Consider the following 21,831-nt stretch of genomic DNA (forward strand, 5'->3'; position numbering starts at 1 on the left):
TCAGATAATTGGCTCTCTATTCGGTTAATCAGTCAGCCATTGGCTGTTCCACAGCCTTTCTGACTCTTGATGCCAGTTTTGTACAAAGTGGGTAGTTTGTATAGTCTGGTGTAGTGCAAAACTGGCTGTGGAGGCTATAGCTGTAATAGCTATAATCCCAAGTAGAGCAGTTGCCAGTAAAGCTACAAACCATTGGGTGCGATGTAAGACACGTTTCAGTATTTTATCTAAGAGAAACATTTCAGGGGAGTGTTGCCAAAACCGATCCATGATTACAGGTATCCAAACCCCATGTTGTGCCTTAAGGATGTATAAGCTTTGTTTTTCCTGTTTAAAAGACATAGTAGAATTAAGACAAGTATAAAAGGAGCAATTATGGCAAGTAAGAAGATGGTTATCAGGGCCCCAATGAGGCATACCCAACATAAACAGAAATATAAACAGAAAAGGAAGTCTGACACATGCTTGAATTTTATGAGTCTCATTTAATCTAAAAGAGATGGAGAATTTATTTGAAACATTCATTAAGTAGCCTTTCCAAGCAGCCATGCCTCATAATCCAGTACCAGTTTTCCAAAGTTCTGAATGAACTGGCCCATCAGGTTAATGTGGACTGCGGGAGAGTCATCCCTCCTTCACGCCATACAGGGGGTTCAGATGTTATATCTGAAACAATGTCGTCTTGATATCGATGCCATTAGAGCTCTTTTTTGGAGTATTTGGTCTGAGCAGAGCCTACAGAGGCCCAATCAATGGGCCTCCTTTGGAAGTATTTAGAAGAACTCTACCAACCTCTCCTCTACAGAGCTCCCAATTAACCCATTCCTCAGGATTTATGTTTTTTTTTAATTGACATTGAGGCAATTTAGGAGGGTGATTGTATGTAATTTTTTGACTTCTCATGGAGACTCCCTGTAGTAAGTACAATTTTTTTTGCTATCCATGCCTGTGAATGAAATGTAACACAGTGGTCGCCTGTTCCAAAGCATAGAGGTGGCCCATCTGCACTTACAGAGTATTCAGGGATTACCTTTCTTGCTCTTGTTCAGTTTGGAAGGGTAGGTTAAGACTGGCTCCTTCCATGAACTCTATCATCATTGTTAATAGGAATATCCCAGGCTAGGAGTGTTATGCTATCAAACATAGGTGTTTTAAGGAGATGAGCCCAATATGGACATTGAGCTTGGCCTGGACAAATGAGGGCAAGGAGTATAATCAGGCTTACACATATTGAATTTTTGTTAATGGCAGAAATCATGGCCATCAGATGCAAATTAAGGGTATATGCAATATCATTCTGTTATAAGAGAATGCTGGCCTGGTTAGACAGGCATTCAAGGCTTCCCCATGTTATGTTAGGGGCAAGGACTTGGCGTTTGTAGAGTGGCTTCAGGATGAGTCCATCAAGAGGCTTGTTCCATCTTGAAGAAGAGGGCCAGTGGCCGTTTACTCAGAGTCATTTTCTGGATGTTCTGGTTTACTGGAAGATATTCTGGGGGTCTCCATGATGCCATGGTAAGGCTTTACCAAAAGTGAGGGAACCCACAGAAGTCTGGAATCTGAAAGAACACAAGCATGTCCTCGACCCCAGGTGAGAAGTTTCATGGGCCCAGTCCGTGTGGGCCCCCCTTCAGGTGTTTTGCATAGCACCATAGGGTGAGAGGGTTTATCTTATTTTGAAGAATGTCACTCAACTGCAGTGAGTCCTTGAGGATTAAGATTTAAAAAGTTAAGAGTAATCATAGCATGATCAAGAAGGAGCTGAGGTTGTAATGCAGACAGCCAGGGGTATCTCCCCCTTTTTGTTTTTTAATAGGTTTTTGAGCGTAATATATGCTCATTTTATAATTGTTTGGCCTTGTGGATTATAAGGAATGGATAATTCCAACCAAGGCTTAAGTAAGACAACTTAAAACGGTGTGTTGTTTTGTTGTTTTACCCTTTATGTTAAAATTATATTTATTTGTTTATTTATTATCATTAATAAAAATGTATTTTTTCTGTGGTTATCATAGGATGCATTAATTTTATTTTTGTTCAGTGGTAATTTACATATTGATCATTGGCATTTGAGGAAGGGGGCTAAAGGGCTCAAGTTAAGGTCTGTTCCCCTGTCTTTTTCAGTAATGTTTATATAAATAATGTTTTAGCCATGTGGATATCCATTTGAGACATGCAAAGGGCTAAGTTTAGTAAAATGGCTCCCATGTATCTTAGTAAAAGCCCTTTACATATTCTCCATCTTTCATATGGCATAGGCATCCATTCCTCTGCCAAACAGGAACAACACAAATGTGGAGGATTTGGAGGCTGGCACCAAGGGTTTTGCCATCATTTCCCCAGACTTTGGATTAAAGGAGGAGGAATTTTAATCTTAACCTTGTATACTTTTAAAATCCGTTTATTTTAACTTTAGTTTGGGTTGACTACACATAAAATTTCTTTTTAAAGGTTTTTCTTCATGAACTTTCTGTCACTTTTTTTTGCATTTAGATTTTGTCCCAAGCCATTTCTCTCCAAAAAACCAGCTCTCATTTAGGACAAAATTACTTTCTTTCTTTTTTTTTTTTTAACTTTTAATAAAAATATATTTCCATTTCTTATATCTTTCTTTTATATCTCCTACTTTTCTACATATAGAGTTGCTTTTCTTATTTTTAGCAGTTTTAACTGCATGTAGCAAAATTTTAACTCTTAGAAACCTTAGTCTCCAGTGAAAACTAAGTAGTTACCAATTGTGAACTCTATGTTTTATCAGAATTTTCTTGAAGGGCAAACTTATGAATCCATTAAGCACAAGGCATGTTTTATAACAGTTCAAATATCCTTAGTTTTTTGCAACAAGTCAAAAGCACAGACCTACATCTAGTAATTAGTGCTTTAGCTTTTTATCTCATTAGCTGTCCAATGAATTTAATATTAATTTATCATGCAAGCAAAACTTTAACGTTTTAGGTTACCAAAGACATTGAAAGCTATCTTAACAATTACCCATGAAAAACTATGAGGCAAACAAAGTTAACCATTACTTTAAGTCATCCTTTTGTTAACAGATTGGAACAGAGATAATGTGAGTTTATTCAACCCAGTGATTTATTCGACCTAGTACATCTTCGTAGAATAAAGTTTTATATTTAATGTTGATAACTTTAAAGACAGAGCTAACAAATTTAAATTAGTTTAAATATTAAATGTTTTACTTACCATTTAAATCCTGGGAAGTTTGTGATAACCTTAGGAAGTTATTATAAAGCATATCCTAAATACGATTACAAATCATTATAAATCTTAACATTTTATTTATTTAACCAACGTGGCAATAAAAGATCCTAAAGGCAAATGTATAGCATTATATAGTTGTTAGCAAAACCTAGTTCCTTTAACATTGAGAAGTTTTACCTAAGCAATCAAAGACCTGATAAAGATGAAACCTAAAGCCTTGGTTTTTTGGCAAGGAGAAAAAAAAAAACAAAAAACAACCTTTGTTTACATTGTCTTATCAAGAGCAGAACAGTACAAGAAACTTTGTTTTTTGAACAGAGAGAAAAGCGGAATTTTAACCTTATACCAGTATACTTTTAAAATTCCATTCATCTCAACCTTAGTAGAATAAAGTTTTATAATTAAAAAAATTTTTTTCAACGTTTATTTATTTTTTGGGGGGGACAGAGAGAGACAGGGCATGAACGGGGGAGGGGCAGAGAGAGAGGGAGACACAGAATCGGAAAGAGGCTCCAGGCTCTGAGCCATCAGCCCAGAGCCCAACGCGGGCTCGAACTCACGGACCGCGAGATCCTGACCTGGCTGACAGTCGGACGCTTAACCGACTGCGCCACCCAGGCGCCCCTAAAGTTTTATAATTTAAAAGACATGCCTATCTTAATAATATTTTATCTGTGTTTTCTTAAAAGTTTACCATTGTTAATTTCTTCCTGTGGAACCAGTGAGGAAATTTAAAGTTGTTTTTTTTTTTATTTTTTTTTTTTAACATTTATTTATTTTTGAGACAGAGAGAGATAGAGCATGAACGGGGGAGGGTCAGAGAGAGAGGGAGGCACAGAATCTGAAACAGGCTGCAGGCTCTGAGCAGTCAGCACAGAGCCCGATGCGGGGCTCGAACTCACATACCACGAGATCATGACCTGAGCCGAAGTCGGACGCTTAACCGACTGAGCCACCCAGGCGCCCCCAGGAAATTTAAAGTTTAAGGAGGTTTTTTGTTTTGTTTTTTTTGTTGTTGTTGGTTTTGTTTTGTTTTGTTTTGCCTTTTGACAGCTGGTACATCCTCACCTCTAAGAAGAGGTGAGGTGTGAGAGGCCTGAAGGCAGACAAAGGCTCAGAGGGCAAACCATTGCTAATAATTTGGAGAACTTTCCATCTTTTTCTGTGTTGTGGAAAAGTTTAAATAACAGAGGAATAATCTTTCCTAAGAAAGTTAGTAAAACTTCGTGTCTTTGTCTTAAGACACTTAGTGTCTTAAAATCTTTAACTTTTCTATTTCTTCTTGGCTATTAATTTATTTGAATTTTCTTTCCTTGAAAGTTTTATCCAAATCTTCAGATTATTTGATAAGTTGCACATGCCTTTATCACTTAAGGTTCTAAGTGACAAGCCTCCAGACCAACTCTGGTTAACTATAGTAAAAGAAAATTCATTTGGAAGATAATAGGATATTCACACTATTGATAGGAGGCTACGAAACTAGGCTTAGCAAGTAAGGATACTCAGGAAGGCCAAAAGAAATCACAGGAAACTTGTCTTACAAGTAACAGCTGAAACGTCTGACGGGTACAAGGCTGCTGCTGTTGTTGCTGCTTTAGTAAAGAATTCCCAATTGGTTCTTCTGTTCTCCTGTCATTTAACTCAGGATCCAAACACCAGGGAGAAAGATTCTTTGATCAATACCTGGTCTGTAAAAGGGAATGGATTTCTTTACTTCCATTTTGGAAAGCAGGTGACTAGAATTACTCTCCCACCAAAACAACCCATAATAGAAGAAAGATAATTCCACAAAGAAAATTGGGAACCTATTATGAATACAAATGGATGTTGTTGAAAGGGCGGGCCTACGCCGGCCGACTCCCATCTTGTTCTGTGTCCTTCACCTTGACCGCGCCTCCTCCCCTTGAGTAACCCCCCCCCCCCCCACCTGCCTTAGAGGACTCGGACCCTTCCCCAGCCAATCGGCTGAGGCCATAGCCATTACCTCACCAACTGCCCCTAGGCCCCAATAAAACCTTTGTCCTTTTGAAACTCTCTCTCCCCGGTATCTCACCGCTGCATCGGTGCAGGTAGGGGATTGAGCTCGAGCTAGCTCGAATAAAGGCTCTTTTGCTTTTGCATCGGACTCGGCTCCCTGGTGGTCTTTGGGGATCACGAATTCTGGGCATAACATTGTTAGCCCCCTAAAATTTTCCACTTCAATAGCTTTTTCTCTTAAAATTGTTTTAGTCTCTGGCACCTGGGTGGCTCAGTTGGTTAAGCATCAGACTTCAGCTCAGGTCATTCTCACGGTTCCTGAGATCGAGGCCACATCACCCACATCAGGCTCTCTGCTGTCAGCACAGAGGATCTTTCCTCTGTCCCCCTATCTCTGCTTCTCCCCTGCTCATGTGCTCTCTCTCCCTCTCTCAAAAACAAACACTACAAACATAAAATAAAAATTGTTTTAGCCTCTCTTTTTTTAATTTCTCAAAATGATTCACTGTTTTAGATATCAAATTTGCTAAATTTTTGCTTGGCTTATTTACTATTGTTTATGTCTTTATTTCCTTTCTCTCACTTTTGATTCATTTTATTGTTTTTTTTTAATGCTATCCTGAGTTGTATGCTTAGTTCACATTTTTCAGTGCTTTTGTTGTAAAAAATTTTAATATAATTTGGATATTTTTCTTTTTTTGTTTTTTTCTTTTTTCTTCATAAACTTAGAAATTCCACCCCGTACCTAAGGTTTATTATTTGTTCCAATTGAATTTCTTTTCGAGATAACAACCTTGATTCTAGTTTTAGCACTATTTTAAAGTGTATCAATAAGAATTTGGTCAAGAAAACTTAAACCACTGTAAATATTTTAAACAGAAAAGACAGAAACAGTTTGTGTTCACATGGGATGAGCAACAATCAACATTTATAATTTTTCCATAGGTCTTATCTCCCATCTTCTGTCATAATAAAGTCTGAAGATATCTGGATCATTTGGACTTCCTGTAAAACATCACATTGTTCCACTACATTGATGGCATTACCTTGGTCAGATCAGGTAAGCAAGAGGTGGTGACCATGCTGAATGCATTGATAAGTAAGACACATACGCTCCAGAGGGTGGGAGACAAGGCCTGTGCTTAGGAACTTGCCAGGATATCTTCTCTAAAGTAAAAGACAAATGATTTCATCTTGAACTGTCCTTCACAAAGAAGGCAGCACAAAACACAGGAATACTGCTCAGGCTGCCAGAGCAGGAAAGATTTCTGCAGTGATCTGGCAAACCCTATGGTGTTGGAAGTGTCAATGGTGGGGAAAAACATTGTGTAATGTTTGAGGAAGAACCAGTGAGAGAATTACAATAGAGGACCCTGGTGTTCTGGAGCAAGGCCATGCCATCTGCAGCAGAGAATTACACTCTTTTTGAGAAACAATTTGTGTACTACTGGACCCTGGTAAATGTGGAATTACTGAACATTGGACACTATGTCATCACATGACCAGAATGCCCATTATGAGCTGGGTTCTAACAGACCCACGAAGTGTAAGTTTGAGCAGGCCTAGCAAAAATGTATTATAAAATGGAAGTGTCACATCCAGAACCAAATGCAAATAGGACCAAGGGCACAAGCAAACTGCATGAACTGGTAACTTGGATTTCCCCCTCCCTGCCTAATGCAAACTGTTGCACCCAAGCACCTCCCTCAGCTCATACCTATGTCTCTATATGGATTCCAGTATGACCAGGAGGAGGGAAAAACTTGTGTTTGGTTTACAGATGGGTTGGCTCAGTATGTAGGCACAAGCTGAAAATAGACAGCAGCCACATGACAGCCATACTTAGGACTGGCTTTGAAAGACAGTGGTAAGGGAGTGTCCTCAACAATGGGCAGAGCTTCAGGTGATATACCTGGTCACCCACTTTGTGTGACAAAATAAGTGGTCCAAAGCTAGACTGTATGTGGAATCACAGGTAATAGTGATTGCCTGGCCATCTTTTTTCTCAGAATAAAAAATATTCAAAGATTGAGAACAAGAAAATCTGGTGTGGAGATATGTGGATGTAGAAATGGGGTGAAGTGGGGGCGCCTGGGTGGCACAGTCGGTTAAGCGTCCGACTTCAGCCAGGTCACGATCTCACGGTCCGTGAGTTCGAGCCCCGCATCGGGCTCTGGGCTGATGGCTCAGAGCCTGGAGCCTGTTTCCGATTCTGTGTCTCCTTCTCTCTCTGCCCCTCCCCCATTCATGCTCTGTCTCTCTCTGTCCCAAAAATAAATAAAAAATGTTGAAAAAAAATTAAAAAAAAAAAAGAAATGGGGTGAAGTATAGAAATCTTTGTATCATATGTTAATACCCACTAGAGAACATCTGCCAGAGAAAAGGTACTTAATAACCAACAAAATGGCTCAACCAATTGGTATCAGCCAGTCTCAGTCATCAGCCACCCCAGTGCTAGCACAATGGGCACAAGAATAAAGTGGCCATTGTAACAGAGATGGAGGCTAGCGATGAGGCCAAATATCACGGGCCCACTAAGATTTATTTAGCTGCTCCCATCAACAAATGTCCAATCTGACAGCAACAGAGACCAATGCTGAGTCCACAAGATGGCACAGTTCATCAAGGATTCCAACTAGCCACTTAGTGGTAAACTGACTCAGTTGGTCCCTTCAATCTTTTTTTTTTTAAACGTTTATTTATTTTTGAGACAGGGAGAGACACAGCATGAACGGGGGAGGGTCAGAGAGAGGGAGACACAGAATCTGAAACAGGCTCCAGGCTCTGAGCTGTCAGTACAGAGCCTGACGCGGGGCTCGAACTCACGGACCGCAAGATCATGACCTGAGCCGAAGCCGGATCCCTAACCGACTGAGCCACCCAGGCGCCCATGTCCCTTCAATCTTTAAAGGGCCAGTGGTACATTGTCACAGGAGTAGACGTATATTCCAGGTTGAGGATGTGCCTTTCCTGCCTACAGGGCCTCAGCTGAGATAATCCAAAGAATTTCAGAGTATTTAATCTTCCAACAAAGGATTCCATGTAACATCCTGTCAGACGACGAGACCCACCTGACAGCAAAGGAAATGTGAAAGTGGGTCAGTGACCATGCAATTCACTGGCCACATCATCTACTGCACCGCTTGGAAGCTGGCAGCCTTATGGAGCATTGGAGCAGCCTGCTGAACGCAGGACTGAGGTGATATTTAAATGCAATACTCCTAGAACTGGATACCATCCTCCAGGAAGTAGTATATGCATTGAATTAAAGACCTTCATCTAGCATTGTATCCCCAATAGAAGATGGTGGTCTGGGAGCCAAGGAATGGAAGAAGAAATGACCACACTTACTGTCACTCCCAATAACCAACTGAGGGCTTTGTGCTTCCTGTCTCCACAGGTGTAGACTCTGTAGGGTTAGGGGTCTTGTTCCCCAAAGGAAGCATACTTTTGCCAAGAGGCACAGCAAGAATCCAATGAATTACTAGCTAAGTCTTCTTTCTGGTGCACATTGGGCTTCTTGTGTCTAGGGACAAGACACAAGAAGTCACTATGTTGACAGAGGTAACTGTCTGGTATACAATGAGGGAAGGGAGGAATATGTATGGAACCACATGAGCTACTTGGGTGCCTCTTATGACAGTAAAAGGATAGAAACAGCAACTATGGTCTGAGAAGGAGATGGCAACCAGGGGCCCAGAGCACTCCAGGAAGTTTGTGAGTCATAACATTAGGTAAACAACGGAGGCTGGCAGAGGTAGAAGCTCAGAGTGAAAGGAATCTAGAAAAGATAGGAAAGAGACAGAAGGTGAAGTATCATCAACTGCAGCCTCAAGATCAGGGCCAGGCTGTAGCTTTTCTGACCACCTCCCTCTTCTAAATTTTCCCTCAGGATGAAAGGCCTACTATGATTTTGAAGAAGCTCCTCCTGGAGCATATATGGTAACTAAGGGTGCAAAATGGTGGACTCTGAAAGACAGGGAGATGAGTTTTCTAGATACCACTTCATAGAAGGTTTTGCTGCCTAGCTGCGAAGAATGTGATCAGCAGACACTTCTGATGACAACTAAATGTCATATCCTTCAGGGTCTGCCTCAACTGCAGAGAACTGCCTCACCTAAGGGGATGGCTTTCCTGGACAGCCCACACCAGACAACTGAGCAAGGCAGGGTTTAATGGTCTAGCCATTTCCACCTGACCCAGAGACAGTGCCACAATCACTCCAGAGCTCTCCATGAGTTGACCAAGGCTTTGTTGAACCTGCATTGCAGTCTGACTTTTCTCTCTGCTCACTCCTGTTTCTCCTCTCTTCCTTTCACAGGAGTTAATTACTAATAAGCATCTTTGTACCTCAACCTCTGTCTCATGTCTGGTTCAGGAGAACCCTAATGTTTATTTCACAAATAGAAATGAATCCTGCACTATAGTTGGTGCTGGGGCAAGAATACTTGTTTTTAAAAGTTTTCTATGCTCAGAGAATATAATTTGATCATAGCATAACTAGTGCATGGCAAAGGAACTGTTTTGTTGAGGATTTTTAATGTATTTATCATAACTTTCAAATGTGATATACTTTTACTTCTCTCCTAGTCTTCAGCCTTAAGGAAAAACACTGTAATTTTATTTTACCAAAAACATAAGAAATTTTCTTCCAATGTAGTTTCTGTCTTCCCTCTAAAACAGAATTGAGGCATTGTCTAGTAACAAGGTGGGGAAATCAGTTTCCTCAACAGGAAACATAGTTTCTATTGGTCACCTCCCTCAGCTGTTTACTGAGAAGATTTTTTTGATTTCAGTTACGGTAAAGCTCTTTGGATTTTAGCCAAATTCTCTGAGTTCAAAAGTACAAAGCTCTTTAGGAGGCTTGCTCTTTTTAAATATTTTTTCAGAGGTTAAAAATTAAATTTCAAAAGACTATCCAGGGTAGAGAAGATACCCTGAAAGCCTCCAACATGAAGCTTGCTCATGTTATTTTGTTATTTTTGTGCTTCTACAAAAGTTTTTGCAAGGTAAGTAACTCAATATTTAGTAGATAAGCTATTTTAAGTAGATATTTTAAGTATTATAAAGATGTAAGAAAAATCTTAGAGATATTATTGACTTACAGATTACATAGTTCAGATACCAACTGTGCAGTATATAGTCAGTAACAAAGATTTTATGTTAATATCTTGATGAAAGAGCTTTAAGAAATTGCTTTCTTCATGTGCTCTTATCTGTGCATAGAAATTGAACTGAATGAGAACTTTACTAATATAGATCTGTAATTTACAGTAATCACATTAAATCAATAAATATTTACCAAACTCCTTCCACATGTAAGGTATAGTTCTGGGTAAATAGCATGTCTGGTCTCTTCCTTCAATAGCCCTTTGGTACATTTGTAGAAAGATGGTTTAAAAATGACAATGAGGAAATAATAAGCAAGATTTAAATAACACTTGAACTGTTATTTAACACTTGAAACAGAAGGAACTGTTTCAAGACATTTAATTGCCATAAGTGTTACAAATATCATGTGCCAAGGGACTTTAATGAGAGGGAAAATCCTTTCCTGCTAAGAGGTCAGGAAGGGTTTATGGACCAAGTGGGATATGAGCTGGATTCATAATTCTGGATTAGATTTATCAGTGAAGAGAAAGAGAGTGATTTCCACCCTTTTCACCCGGGAAAAGCAGCAAGTGCTAGGCTAGCAGGATAGCCAAGCACTAGTCTCCTCCAGATGAATAAATCCATTTGATCAGAGTGGAGACTTTGTAGGGAACTTGGGCAGTTAAAATTGATATGACAGACTGTAGCCAGATTAGAAGGTCATCTATTAAGGTTAGATACGTTTAAGGTATTTTAGACAATTAACTGATGATTGCCTACTTTAGTGATCAAAGCATTTTGGAACAGGATTGAATTACAAAAATTGTTTTGTCTTAATACCAGCTTAGAGAAGCAAATATTTAAAGAAAACTACCTAAGACCAGCCTTACATACTTTAGGTTTCTTGTAACTTCTAAAATATGTATGAAATGTTTGTAATAGAGAACAACTGGAAATTAAGTGTTCGTTGATAAGAAATTGATTAAATGAATGCGCATCTATAAATGAACTATCATGTAGCCATTAAAATGATGCATTTTATATTTATTGAAAAAAAGCCCTTACTGAAATCTTATTTTTGTTACAGAAGAAAATATATACACATATATGTATCTGTGTGTATGTGTACACATACATACAAATAAACGCATGTAGCTGCTGAAATAAATTGCAATTTAAAAGTTTCTGGAGGGTATATATCAAATAGATAACAGTTGGTATTTCTAAGTAATGAGATTACTGGTGATTTTTATTTTCTGTCTTATACATTTATTATGAATTTTAAGAATTCATTAATTCTGTTTTATTCATTATTCATTTTTTTAAATACCAAGTAAATGTGTTACTTTAGAATAAAGAAAAATATATAGGGGCGTCTGGGTGGCGCAGTCGGTTAAGCGTCCGACTTCAGCCAGGTCACGATCTCGCGGTCCGTGAGTTCGAGTCCCACGTCAGGCTCTGGGCTGATGGCTCAGAGCCTGGAGCCTGTTTCCGATTCTGTGTCTCCCTCTCTCTCTGCCCCTCGCCCGTTCATGCTCTGTCTCTCTCTGTCCCAAAAATAAATAAACGTTGAAAAAAAAAATTTAAAGAAAAATATATATATTTTTTCAATATATGAAATTTATTGTCAAATTGGTTTCCATACAACACTCAGTGCTCATCCCAAAAGGTGCCCTCCTCAATACCCATCACCCACCCTCCCCTCCCTCCCACCCCCCATCAACCCTCAGTTTGTTCTCAGTTTTTAAGAGTCTCTTATGCTTTGGCTCTCTCCCACCCTCACTTCTTTTTTTTTTTCCTTCCCCTCCCCCATGGGTTTCTGTTAAGTTTCTCAGGATCCACATAAGAGTGAAAACATATGGTATCTGTCTTTCTCTGTATGGCTTATTTCACTTAGCATCACACTCTCCAGTTCCATCCACGTTGCTACAAAGGGCCATATTTCATTCTTTCTCATTGCCATGTAGTACTCCATTGTGTTAATAAACCACAATTTCTTTATCCATTCATCAGTTGATGGACATTTAGGCTCTTTCCATAATTTGGCTATTGTTGAGAGTGCTGCTATAAACATTGGGGTACAAGTGCCCCTATGCATCAGTACTCCTGTATCCCTTGGGTAAATTCCTAGCAGTGCTATTGCTGGGTCATAGGGTAGGTCTATTTTTAATTTTGTGAGGAACCTCCACACTGTTTTCCAGAGTGGCTGCACCAGTTTGCATTCCCACCAACAGTGCAAGAGGGTTCCCGTTTCTCCACATCCTCTCCAGCATCCATAGTCTACTGATTTGTTCATTTTGGCCACTCTGACTGGCGTGAGGTGATATCTGAGTGTGGTTTTGATTTGTATTTCCCTGATGAGGAGCGACATCGAGCATCTTTTCATGTGCCTGTTGGCCATCCGGATGTCTTCTTTAGAGAAGTGTCTATTCATGTTTTCTGCCCATTTCTTCACTGGGTTATTTGTTTTTCGGGTGTGGAGTTTGGTGAGCTCTTTATAGATTTTGGATACTAGCCCTTTGTCCGATATGTCATTTGCAAATATCTTTTCCCATTCCGTTGGTTGCCTTTTAGTTTTGTTGGTTGTTTCCTTTGCTGTGCAGAAGCTTTTAATCTTCATAAGGTCCCAGTAATTCATTTTTGCTTTTAATTCCCTTGCCTTTGGGGATGTGTCGAGTAAGAGATTGCTACGGCTGAGGTCAGAGAGGTCTTTTCCTGCTTTCTCCTCTAAGGTTTTGATGGTTTCCTGTCTCACATTCAGGTCCTTTATCCATTTTGAGTTTTTTTTTGTGAATGGTGTGAGAAAGTGGTCTAGTTTCAACCTTCTGCATGTTGCTGTCCAGTTCTCCCAGCACCATTTGTTAAAGAGACTGTCTTTTTTCCATTGGATGTTCTCTCCGGCTTTGTCAAAGATGAGTTGGCCATACGTTTGTGGGTCTAGTTCTGGGGTTTCTATTCTATTCTATTCCATTGGTCTATGTGTCTGTTTTTGTGCCAATACCATGCTGTCTTGATGATTACAGCTTTGTAGTAGAGGCTAAAGTCTGGGATTGTGATGCCTCCTGCTGTGGTCTTCTTCTTCAAAATTACTTTGGCTATTCGGGGCCTTTTGTGTTTCCATATGAATTTTAGGATTGCTTGTTCTAGTTTTGAGAAGAATGCTGGTGCAATTTTGATTGGGATTGCATTGAATGTGTAGATAGCTTTGGGTAGTATTGACATTTTGACAATATTTATTCTTCCAATCCATGAGCAGGGAATGTTTTTCCATTTCTTTATATCTTCTTCAATTACCTTCATAAGCTTTCTATAGTTTTCAGCATACAGATCTTTTACATCTTTGGTTAGATTTATTCCTAGGTATTTTATGCTTCTTGGTGCAATTGTGAATGGGATCAGTTTCTTTGTCTTTCTGTTGCTTCATTGTTAGTGTATAAGAATGCAACTGATTTCTGTACATTGATTTTGTATCCTGCAACTTTCCTGAATTCATGTATCAGTTCTAGAAGAAAAATATATTTTTGACAAAATATTTCAGTCACATTTTTGATTCCAGGAACAAAAACAATAAAAAACAAAACAAAATAGTATTTTTCACTTACAGAAAGGGAAAGAGCTTCTTTTACTGAATAATCATCCAATAATAAAGTTTCCTTCTTTCCTTTAAAAAACAGCATTTTAGGGGCGCCTGGGTGGCGCAGTCGGTTAAGCGTCCGACTTCAGCCAGGTCACGATCTCAAGGTCCGTGAGTTCGAGCCCCGCGTCAGGCTCTGGGCTGATGGCTCGGAGCCTGGAGCCTGTTTCCGATTCTGTGTCTCCCTCTCTCTCTGCCCCTCCCCCGTTCATGCTCTCTCTCTGTCCCAAAAATAAATAAAAACATTGGAAAAAAAAAAAAAAAGAAACTGTTTAAAAAAAAAATAACAGCATTTTGAGAGGAATTGTCATATTTGTGAAAATTTCAGAACTTCTTAAAATATTATTTTATGAAAGATAATGGAATGCTACGAGATAACCATTTTTAAATGGAAGTTACCATAGAAACAACATAAATGTGATGAAAGAAGTTTTAAAATGTACATCTGGGAGAAAGAAATTTTTGTTATTTTAAACACTGGGACCAGATTTCTCTCTAAGGAATAAAAAGCCCCACTCCCTTTATATCAAAACCCTGTACAGGGATTTTTTTTCTTCCAAATTTTTATTTAAATTCAAGTTAACATATAATGTAGTATTGGTTTCAGGAGTGGAATTTAGTGATTCATCATTTACACTTACATCCAGTGCTCATCACAACAAGTGCCCTCCTTGATGCCCATCACCCATTCACCCCATTCCCCCCACCCACCTCCTTCTAGCAACCGTCAGTTTGTTCTCTATAGTTAAGAGTCTCTTATGGTTTTACTCCCTCTCTGTTTTTATCTTACTTTTTCTTCCCTTCCCCTCTGTTCATCTGTTTTGTTTCTTAAATTACACATATGAGTAAAATCATATGGTATTTGCCTTTTTCTGACTGACTTATTCTACTTAGCGTAATATACTCTAGTTCCATCCCTTTCATTGCAAATGGTAACATTTCATTCTTTTTGATGGCTGAGTAATATATATATATATATATGAATATATATATTCCTATGTTGATATATACATCTATCTATCTATATACACACCACATCTTCTATATCCATTCATCAGTCAATGGACATTTGGGCTCTTTCCATAATTTGGCTATGATTGGTAGTGCTACTATAAACATTAGGGTACGTGTGCCCATTTGAATCAATGTTTTTGTATCCTTTGGATAAATACCCAGTACTGCAATTGCTGGGTCGTAGGATAGTTCTACTTTTAACTTTTTGAGGAAGCTGCATACTGTTTTCCAGAGTGTAAAACAATTTGCATTCCCATCAACAGTGTAAGAGGGTTCCCCTTTCTCTACATCCTCACCAACATCTGTTGTTTCCTGAGTTAATTTTATCCCTTCTGACAGGTGTGAGATGGTAGGTATCTCATTGTAGTTTTGATTTGTATTTCCCTGATGATGAGTGATGTCGAGCATTTTTTCATGTGTCTGTTAGTCATCTGTATGTTTTCTTTGGTGTCAACCAAGAATTCTATATTGAACAAAACTATCCTTTAAAAATAAAGGGGAAATTAAGATATTTTCAGATAAACAAAAGCTGATGGAATTAATTTCTACTATACAAGAAATTCACTACAAGAAAAAGGGTTCTTCAGGCTGAACAAAAATACGTTAGACAATAACTTGGAGTCATATAAAGAAATAAAGAACTTCGGGGCGCCTGGGTGGTCCAGTCGATTAAGTGTCCGACTTCAGCCAGGTCACTCGCGGTCCGTGGGTTCGAGCCCCGCGTCGGGCTCTGGGCTGATGGCTCAGAGCCTGGAGCCTGTTTCCGATTCTGTGTCTCCCTCTCTCTCTGCCCCTCCCCCGTTCATGCTCTGTCTCTCTCTGTCCCAAAAAAAATAAAATAAACGTTGAAAAAAAAAAAAGAAAGAAAGAAAGAACTTCAATGAAGATAACTATATAGGTAAATACAAAAGCAAGTGTAATTTTATTTTTTATTTGTAAGTCTTTTTACCTCACATTATTTAAAAAAAGAATATATAAAAATAATTATTAATCTATGTTAATGGGCATAGAATGCATAAAGATGTAATGTGTGACCATAACAACATAAAGAGAGGATGGAACTGTATAAGAGCAGAGTTTTTATATGCCCTTGAAGCTAAGTTGGTATCAATTCAAACTAGATTGCTATATATTTAAGAGGTTAAGTATAATCTCCATGGCAACCACAAAAAAAAAAAGGTTAAAAAGATACAGAAAAGGAAATGATAAGAAAACCAAAACAATTCACTACAGAAAAATCAGCTAAACTCAAAAGAAATCAGTAATGGAAGAAATAAAGAACAACAAAAGGTAGAATACATAGAGAAGAAAATCACAAAAATGGCAGAAGTGAGGCCTTCCTTAAAAACAATTTAAATGTGTGTTAAATTCTCCAATGAAAGGCAGAGATTGGCAGAATTTATTTTTTAGAAAACTAACCATGATCCAACTATATGCTGTCTACAAGAGACTCACTTTATATCCAAAGACATAAATAGATTGTAAGTGAAAGGGTGGAAAGCTATGTTAATGCAAAGAGTAACCAAAAGAGAACTAGAAGTGACCACACTAATACCAGAAAAAAATTGACCTTAATTTTGTCTTGTTACAAGAGACAAAGAAGAACATTTAGATATTGATAAAAGAGACAGTTCAGTTAAAATATTTAATAATTGTAAACATAAACATACCAAACAGTAGAGCCCAAAATATATGAGACAATGACCTAATTCAAGGGAAGAAGAGAATTCTATAATAATTGGAGACTTCTATATCCCACTTTCCATAATGGATAGATAATCTAGACAAGATTAATAAGAAAATAGAGGATTTTAACAGCACTATAAATCATCCTGACCTAAGAACCAGACATATAGAGCACCACACCCACCAAAAGCAGAATACACATTTTTCTCAAGTGTACATAAAACATTCTCCAGAATAGAACCATATGTTAGGCCACAGAACATGTCTCAATAAATTCAAAAATATTGAAATCATAAGAAATTGTTCCTCTAAAAATAATGGAATAAAGCTAGAAATCAGTAACAGAAGGAAAACTGGAAAATCCACAAATAGGTGGAAATAAAGTAATATACTCTTAAATAACCAGTAGTCAAAGAAATCACAAATTAGAAAATACTTGTAGATAAACAAAGACAGAAATACAACATACCAAAACATGAGAAGTGGCAAATGCAATCTCGCAGTAAATACCTACATTAAAAAACAAAGATCCATAATCAAACACCTAACCTTACACCTTAAAGAACCAGAAGAAGAGTAATCTAAAACCACAGCTAGGAGAAGGAAAGAAATAGTACAGATTAGAATGGAGAGTTTTTATCATGAACAGATTGAATTTTGTCAAATGCTTTGTATTTCTATAGTGTCAGTTTTTACTTCTCTCTCATCTGATTTTATTTATTTCTGTCTTCTATTTTTCTTGATAAGTCTGGCTAAAGGTTTATCAATTTTGTTTCACAAAGAACCGACTCTTGGTTTTATTGATTTTGTTTTTGTTTTTTTAGTCTCTATTTCATTTATTTCTGCTCTGGCCTTTATTATTTCCTTCCTTCCACTAACTTTGGACTTTGTTCCTTTTCTGGTTCCTTTAGGTATAGGGTTAGATTGTTTATTTGAGATTTTTCTTATTTCCTGAGGTAGGTCTGTATTGCTATAAATTTTCCTCTTAGAACCACTTTTGTTGCGTCCCAAATATTTTGGGCCATTATGTTTTCATGTTCATTTGTCTCCATGTATTTTTTTATTTCCTATTTGATTTCTTCATTGACCCATTGGTTATTTAGTAGTATGTTGTTTAGCCTCTAAAAAAAAAAAAAAAAAAGAATATAGATAGAAAAAATAAAGTATAGTAAGATAATAGAATTAATAGATCTTTGAAAAGATCAGCTAAATTGACAAACCTTAGCTAGACTAATGGAAAAAAGGAAGATTCAAATAAAATCAGAAAGTGGGGACATTACTGCTGACCTTACAGAAATCAAAAGAATGATAAGAGAGTACTATGAACAATCATATGCCAACAAAGTAGATAACCTAAATGAGTGTACAGATTCCTAGAAACACACACATTACCAAAACTGACTCAAGAAAAAATAGTAAATCTGAACAGACATATAACAAGAGATTGAATCAGTAATTTAAAAAAAATCTCATCAAAGAAAGGTCCAGTATCAGATGGTTTCACTGATAAATTCTACTAAACATTTATAGAAGAATTAACTAACTTGCCAATAAATTATTTTTAAAAAATAATAAAAAATGCTAATAAAATTATTGGAATCAATTATAAAAAATAAATAATAAAACTTGGTGGCTTAAAAAAATAAAGAAGAATTAACACTCATTCATCTCAAACTCTAACCCCAAAAGAGAAAAGGAGTGAATACTTACTAATTAATTCTGAGTCCAACATTACCCTGATAACAAAGTCAAAGATACCACAAAAAAGGTACAAAGAAGAGAAAAAAGCTGCTTTCTTCACTGACCTCTCCCTCATATCAAATATGCCCAGAGATTGCCAGTATTCTTCGTTCATTTGCGTAGATCCAGATTTCCATCCAGCATAATTTTCCTTCTGCTTAAAGTACTTTTTTTTTTTAACTTTTCTTGTAAGGTGGGTATGCTAGTGATTAATTCTTTCAGCTTTTGTGTCTGAAGAGGTTGTTATTTGCCTTAAAATTTTTAACGATATTTTTGCTAGGTATAGAATTATGTCAGTAGAGTCCACCTCTCTCAGGGATCACTACCCTTCTTTGCCTGATGTTCAGTATCTTGAAAATCATTGCTTTCTATATTTTGTCCATTTCCTGATTGCTTTAGGCAGAAGGGTCAATCTGGTCCCTATTATTTAATCTTGACTGGAAACAGAAGAATTCCCATTTAATTTTAATTAATTTTAATTTACATAGCCACATTTGGCTAGTGACTCCTATATTAGATAGCACAGTTAGCAATTGCCAGGATTACTGAGATTGAGTTTTTAAATTGCAAATGTTAACTTCAAATACGCATATATTTTAAAATATCAGGTCTGATAGAGGCAGTCTCATATACATTATACATTAGAATTGTTCAAGCTCATTTCGGGTACAGTTCCTGTCTCCAAACTCTGTGTTATCACATTTTTTTGAATGTAAATAGATTCAAAATAAACAGTGTTGTAACAATGAATTGTAAGGATGAAGAAACAAAAGTTGAGTTTTCAGTTTTGTCATTCTAATTGCCATTTGGAATTTGTGTGTGTGTGTTTTGTTTTTCCACAAAGAGAGAGAGGTGGGCGAGGGGCAGAGGGAGGGAGAGAATCCCAAGCATGCTCCACACTCAGCACAGAGCCCAACATAGGGCTCGATCCCATGACCAACTGAATCATCCAGGTGCCCCTGGAACTTTTGTTTTTAAAGCATAAAATAGTGGGGCACCTGTGTGGCTCAGTTTGTTGAGTGTCCAATCCTTGATTTCAGCTCAGGACATGAACTCACAGTTCATGGGTTCAAGCTCTGTGTGGGGCTCAGCACTGAGAGCATGAGCCTGCTTGGGATTCTCTCCTCTCTCCCCCCTCCTCTGCTTTTCCTCTCTCTCAAAATAAATAAACATTTTTTAATAATATAAAGTGTAAAATAGTAAACTGGTGCAGACTGAAAGGTGAAATATTTTTGTTTGCCAAGTGCAAGCAATAGTACAAAAAGATATATTTTACCAAATTTGAATAATATCTTTAAAGTTTATTTCTTCTGAAACAGAGACAGAGAGAGAGCCGAGGAGGGACAGAGAGTGAGTGAGAGGATCTCAAGCAGGCTCTGCACTGCCAGCACAGAGCTGGAAGCGGTGCTCAAACTTACCAACTGTGAGATCATGACCTGAGCCAAAATCAAGAGTTGGACACTTAATGGACTGACCCACCTAGGAGCCCTGAATAATATCTTTGAAATTAAATTTATTCTGGGGCTCCTGGGTGGCTCAGTCAATTGAGCATCTGACTCTAGATTTCAGCTCATGTCATGATCCCCGGGTCATGGTTCAAGCCCTGCGTCAGGCTCTGTGGTAAACATGGAGCCTATTAAAAAATAAATACATAAATAAAATTTTTTAAAAATAAAATGAAGGGTGTTTGGTGGCTCAGGCAGATAGATGTCTGACTTTGGCTCAGGTCATCATCTTGTGGTCTGTGAGTTCGAGCCCTGCATCATGCTTTGTGCTGACAGCTCAGAGCCTGGAGCCTGCTTCAGATTCTGTCTCTCCCTCTCTCTCTGACCCTCCCTGCTTGAGTGTGTGTGTGCGTGTGCACACTCTCTTTTTCTGTCTCTCAGAAATAATAAATGAATAAGCTTTAAAAATAAATAAAATGAAATTCATTCTTATTGTCGATGTATTTAACTGCTATTAAATGGCAATATTATTTATTACTATTACAGATATAAGTATAACTTTTTCCTTTTTCATTAAATAAATTAACGTACTCAAAAATATTTTTTCCTTTACTTTGCAGTATTTTTTACTCTTTTGTAAACATGGTTTTATGTATGAATTTCAATGAAAGAAAATGTTTACTGTTTACATTTTTCTGCATAATTTATTGTTCATTTTTTCATGATTTTCACTGAAAATAATTGTGTAGGGGGTAGTGTTTAAAAAGTATCTGTTCTATGTGTCAAATGTACTAGGCTTGCCATTTTTCAATAGACAAACAATTTTTTGCAACTCCTATTCCAGACAAAGTGCTGGTTTCTTTAACATATAGAGTTCCTATAGAAAAACAAACAAGAAAAAAAACCAGTATACATCAGGAAAATATATGGTTAGTGCAAGAAGAAAGAAATAAAAACCTCTCAAGTTTGAGCATATTGAAAGATGTTCAGTCTCACTGAGGGAAAAAATGCAAATAAAACTGTACTCTGATAACATTTTTCTGTACCAAATTGGCAAAGATAAAAGTTTAGTAAGGTATATGTATGTAATCAAGATTATGCATAATAGACATTGTCATATATTAATGGTGGGAATGCAAATGACAACCTGTATAGAGAGAAATTAGGCAATACCTTCCAAAATTAAGACTGCTGAGGCACCTGGGTGGCTCAGCCAGTTAGGCGTCTGACTTTGGCTCAGGTCATGATCTCTCAGTTTGTGAGTCTGAGCCCTGCGTCAGGCCAGCTCTGTGCTGACAGCTCAGCGCCTGGACCTGCTTTGGATTCTGAGTCTCCCTCTCTCTCTCTCCCTCCCCCACTCATGCTCTCTGTCTCTCTCTCTCTCTCTCTCTGTCTCTCAAAAATAAATAAACATTAAAAAAATTAAAACATTAAAAAGACTTTTTTTAATTGATTCAGCAATTTCACTCCCAGGTAACTATCGACAGATATACTTAGTATATGTGGGAAATAATGTGTATCATATAAAGATTATTACCACATTGGTTATAATAACAAAACATTAGAAACCATCTGTATTCCCTTCCAGGGGCTACTTACAAGGCCACTGGTTACAAATTACATTGGTATTAGGGGACAGAGTTAGAAAGTAAAATACGGGCTCATGTGTGGAAAGATTCACAAAGAACTTTTTTAAGTTTATTTATTTTGAGAGATACAGAGATAGCATGAATAGGGGAGGGGCAGAGAGAGAGAAGGAGAGAGAGAATCCCAGGTAGGCTCTGCACTGTCAGCACAGAGCCCAATGGGGGTGGGGTGGGGGCTTGAACTCAGGAAATCCCAAGATCATGACCTGAGCAAAAACCCAGAGTTGGACGATTAACCAACTGAGCCACCCAGGTGCCCCACGAAGAGCTATTAAATGAATGACTCTGAGGTGGGCCTGGGTAGGTTGAATGGATAAGGGAAAAAAGGAAGCATACATTTTACAGGCACTCTTTTGAACCTTTTTGTAATATTCAT

The 21,831-nt window shown here is 37.8% G+C and overlaps 1 protein-coding gene across 5 annotated transcripts in view; it reads left to right on the top strand.

Annotated features, from left to right (window-relative positions):
- Positions 1-21,831, top strand: part of CFI (complement factor I) — an 83,151-nt gene that overhangs the window by 14,974 nt on the left and 46,346 nt on the right. For 2 of the 5 annotated variants that reach the window (XM_040476184.1, XM_040476188.1), the window contains exon 1: positions 10,073-10,208. In XM_040476184.1, the coding sequence (XP_040332118.1) occupies positions 10,152-10,208 (57 nt within the window). In that variant the 5' untranslated portion in view covers positions 10,073-10,151. Of the gene's footprint in view, positions 1-6,144; positions 6,260-8,736; positions 8,764-10,072; positions 10,209-21,831 lie in introns of those variants that run through there. The other 3 variants (XM_040476196.1, XM_040476203.1, XM_040476213.1) reach the window with 3 other exon arrangements.

The sequence above is a fragment of the Herpailurus yagouaroundi genome, unplaced genomic scaffold, assembly GCF_014898765.1.
Source record: "Herpailurus yagouaroundi ecotype Mexico unplaced genomic scaffold, PumYag 28, whole genome shotgun sequence".
NCBI lineage: Eukaryota > Metazoa > Chordata > Mammalia > Carnivora > Felidae > Herpailurus > Herpailurus yagouaroundi.